Below are 3,471 nucleotides of genomic sequence, written 5' to 3'. Positions count from 1 at the left end.
AAATGATATCAAATTGATATTTGATTGGAAGAATTTTTTTTAAGTGGAAAACTAAGAATAAATTTTCTAATAAATAGAAGGTATAACAATTACTCTGACAGAGGGCACACCGAAATTGTGGGAAGTTCATAGAGATCCCTAGCCGCCGTCGAAGATGAGAAGTCTTGTGCGCAAATGCTATGCTATTATTCCCTTGACAAAAGTTGGTCATTCTAATTGTTGGGTCATTCCATAGTAATGATAATAATACAGTAAAGCATAAAGTTGGGGAAACTAGCAATTATTGAGGGGTTAGGTGTCCATCAAGATATGTTTGAAGAGGGGAGAATCGGCAATGAAAAAGAAATTCATGCTGAGCATGCTATCTGCCGGGCTCATGCCTAATTTATACACTAATGTCATGCTGCTCAGTGGTGATTATGGATTGTGGATAAATTATCATCTCGACGAAGCTCATGTTAGGTGTAACAGAGTTTGTGAGATGACAACTTTCATGAAGGAAGAAGCGGCTTGTCATTTGATGCAACTACAACCGTGTTATTGGCAAAAGTTATAAGGGAGAATCCCTCCTTCCTTGATACCATGGTTGAGAACAGTAGAAAAGAACTGACTCATGCTACCGGAGGTATTGACAAGGAAATTTCTGCCTTACAATCAGAGGAACAAAAACTTGTAGCTGAAATAAAAAGGTCTGCTGAAACTAATAAGACAGCAACAAAAGTTCTTGAACGTCAAGTTCTCAACCTTAGAGATCAAGTAACCATCTTGCAAGCTAGCCGGGCTCAAATGAGTAGTATAACAGACCCCATAGATGATGTTATATATAATGACGAAGTGGAAGAGGGAGCAAGGGATTTGACAAATCTGGTCCTAGTTGATGTTGCCTCACAGTTGTCAGTGGCCCCATGGGCAAAATTTCTGGAAAAAGGACCCCGAAGAATTAAGCAGTTCGAAGGTTGAAGAAACTGGAGAAGCTGTTGGCTCGCTGCACTTTGAGATCCTTCATCTCAATATCTTGGCAAGACCTTGTGGAGTTTCTCCACACATGAAACATGATTCCTGTTGCGTTTTATGTACTCCGAAAAAGTGATATGCATTGATAGTTGGTTTTCTTTGACGCTACAAACAATGTATCAGTTGATTGATGAACATGAAGATTTCTCTCATGTGCTGGTGTGTGTATTTTGTTTTGTAATCATTCATAATGAAGGGTTAATTGATAATTTAGTCAATAGTAATTATGATAATAAATTAATTAGGAGAATTAAAAAAAAATACTCTCTATTAAATAAGGTGAGATTATAAATCAAAAGGTAATTTTAAGGTTAGTAATTCGTTATGTTATGTTATCTGTCTTTTGCTACTAATAATATAATTATTATAAAAATAATTGGTTTGGAACTATTTATGTTTTAAACTAGGTACTTGGTCACGCAATCATAATTTTTTTTCTTAAGCTATGAATTTTTTAGTTGAAATACAATAATATTTTATCTCTTGAAATTAGTTTGATTATATCATATTTTTAGTTTATAATATATAATACAAGGGGAATCTTATAGCATGTTTGGTCAAACTTATAAAATATTTATTTTGAAAAGTGCTTTTCAAAAAAATGATTTTGGTGAGAAGTAGCTTATGTATGGCTAATAAATTTGAGTAAGAAGTTCTGAGCAGCAATTTACATTTGACCAAACTTTTAAAATAGCTTTTAAGTGTATTTTTTTCAAAATTATCTTTTTTAAAAAAAGAAAAAATACTTTTAGGAGAAACTATTTTTGTAGCTTATGAAAACTATTTCTTCTACTTCTCAAAGCACTTATTTTCTTCGAGAAGTTTGGCCTAACACATTAAATTTTTTAAATAAGCATTTTTTGAAAAAAAAAAAACAAAAACACTTTTGGATAAAAATAAGTTTAACCAAATGGACTATCAATAAAATTTTGTTTTCCACCTTATAGTTTCCTCCTTTTTTTTTTTTTTTTCAAAATAAAGAAAATAATAATATATAATACTTGTACGTTTAATTCTTATTTATAGTTTTTTGGCAAGCTTTTTTATTAAACATTAAATAAAGAAAGAAGTAGTAAAAAGGAGAAAAACATTCACTTTAAAATCTCATAGCCAACCCTTTATATGGAACAAAACTAATGAAAAAATCTTTTTAAAATAATATTCAATTTCCACTAAATTTATGTACACATCTTTTCTTTTTTTTTTTTCTTTTTCTTCATTATTGCAAGCCTATATTGGTTACTTCACATACTGTGGCTATAATTTTTTTTTCTTATTTTTAAAATTAATTGTCAAATTCTTTTAATTAGTCTCCTAACTTAATGTAAAATGCCCCAATATCAAAACTTCTCTTTTCAATACTAATAATATACTCTTAATAAATTGGAAGTGCTTTACATTAAAAATGGGAGAGAGAGAAGGAACTAAATTTTTTCGGTAAGTAACATAACATAAGGAAAATTAATTACTTCATGGTATAGAATATGAAGATTTACTTTCTATACCTATACATAATCATGAAGATATTTCTATTGATTCTTACTTAACATTATATTTATAATTGCACATTATTTTGGAATGTAAAATCCCAAAAATGATCATTCAACGTAAATAAATAAAATAAAGATAATACTTCCTTTAAACTCATCTTTACTTGTCCACTATATTAAAAATTGATGTTTAATAATATCTTGTCTAGTTTAAAAAATTAATAGATAATTTTTCTATTTGTTCTTATTTAACCCTTAATATTAAATATTACTCATTATCTAATATATTTCTCAAAATATTAAATTTAGTATATTGAGTAATATAGTAAAAATAAATATTATTTATTGTTTATTAGGGTATGTGTCAAGTCAATAGTGAAAAAATATTGTTGAATGAAGGAATAATATTAAGAGATAAATGACCTATAGAAGCACTAATTGGCTTTTAGGGCTATAGGAAAGTGTAGCTTCTTTCATGATATTATATTAATGGTTGTTGCTATTAATGAGTATTAATCAACTGTTATTTCAATTTTTTAGTATGATTTTTGGGTTATCCTTTACTTAGCACATAATATTTTTAAATGATAAAAACTTCATAAAAGGAGAAAAATAAATAAATAATAAATTTTTAATAATTATATTTTAATTAGTTATGGACATTATACCCATATATGGTGTAATTGTAAAATGCTTTTAATATAAGGGTGCACATATTTGATTTTAGAATAAAAAGTGTATTCAAAACTAAGTAATTTATATTATAGGTGTGTAAATTTTAATTTTAAGACACGAAAAAACGAATTTGTTAATCTAATACACTAATACAAAAGTACCAAAATAGATTATATGGGTGTTTCTCTTTCTTTACTTCATTTGACAGAGAATGCATGATATAATAATTAAGTAGCTAAATTCGCCTTATTACTCTCATTATTTAATTTGTTTGTCATATTTTGTTTCTCGC

The 3,471-nt window shown here is 27.9% G+C and overlaps 1 protein-coding gene across 1 annotated transcript; it reads left to right on the top strand.

Moving 5' to 3' along the window:
- Nucleotides 1-219: 219 nt before the first annotated feature.
- Nucleotides 220-1,011, top strand: LOC107874003 (vacuolar protein sorting-associated protein 2 homolog 3-like). The gene has a single exon (XM_016720910.2). It carries the CDS (start codon nt 583-585, stop codon nt 958-960), a length of 378 nt encoding a protein of 125 aa, XP_016576396.1. The 5' UTR covers nt 220-582; the 3' UTR covers nt 961-1,011.
- Nucleotides 1,012-3,471: the final 2,460 nt, after the last annotated feature.

The sequence above is a fragment of the Capsicum annuum genome, chromosome 6, assembly GCF_002878395.1.
Source record: "Capsicum annuum cultivar UCD-10X-F1 chromosome 6, UCD10Xv1.1, whole genome shotgun sequence".
In the NCBI taxonomy this organism is placed as follows: domain Eukaryota; kingdom Viridiplantae; phylum Streptophyta; class Magnoliopsida; order Solanales; family Solanaceae; genus Capsicum; species Capsicum annuum.
The sequence above is the reverse complement of the archived record's forward strand: the minus strand, read 5'-3'. Positions and strand labels throughout refer to the sequence as shown.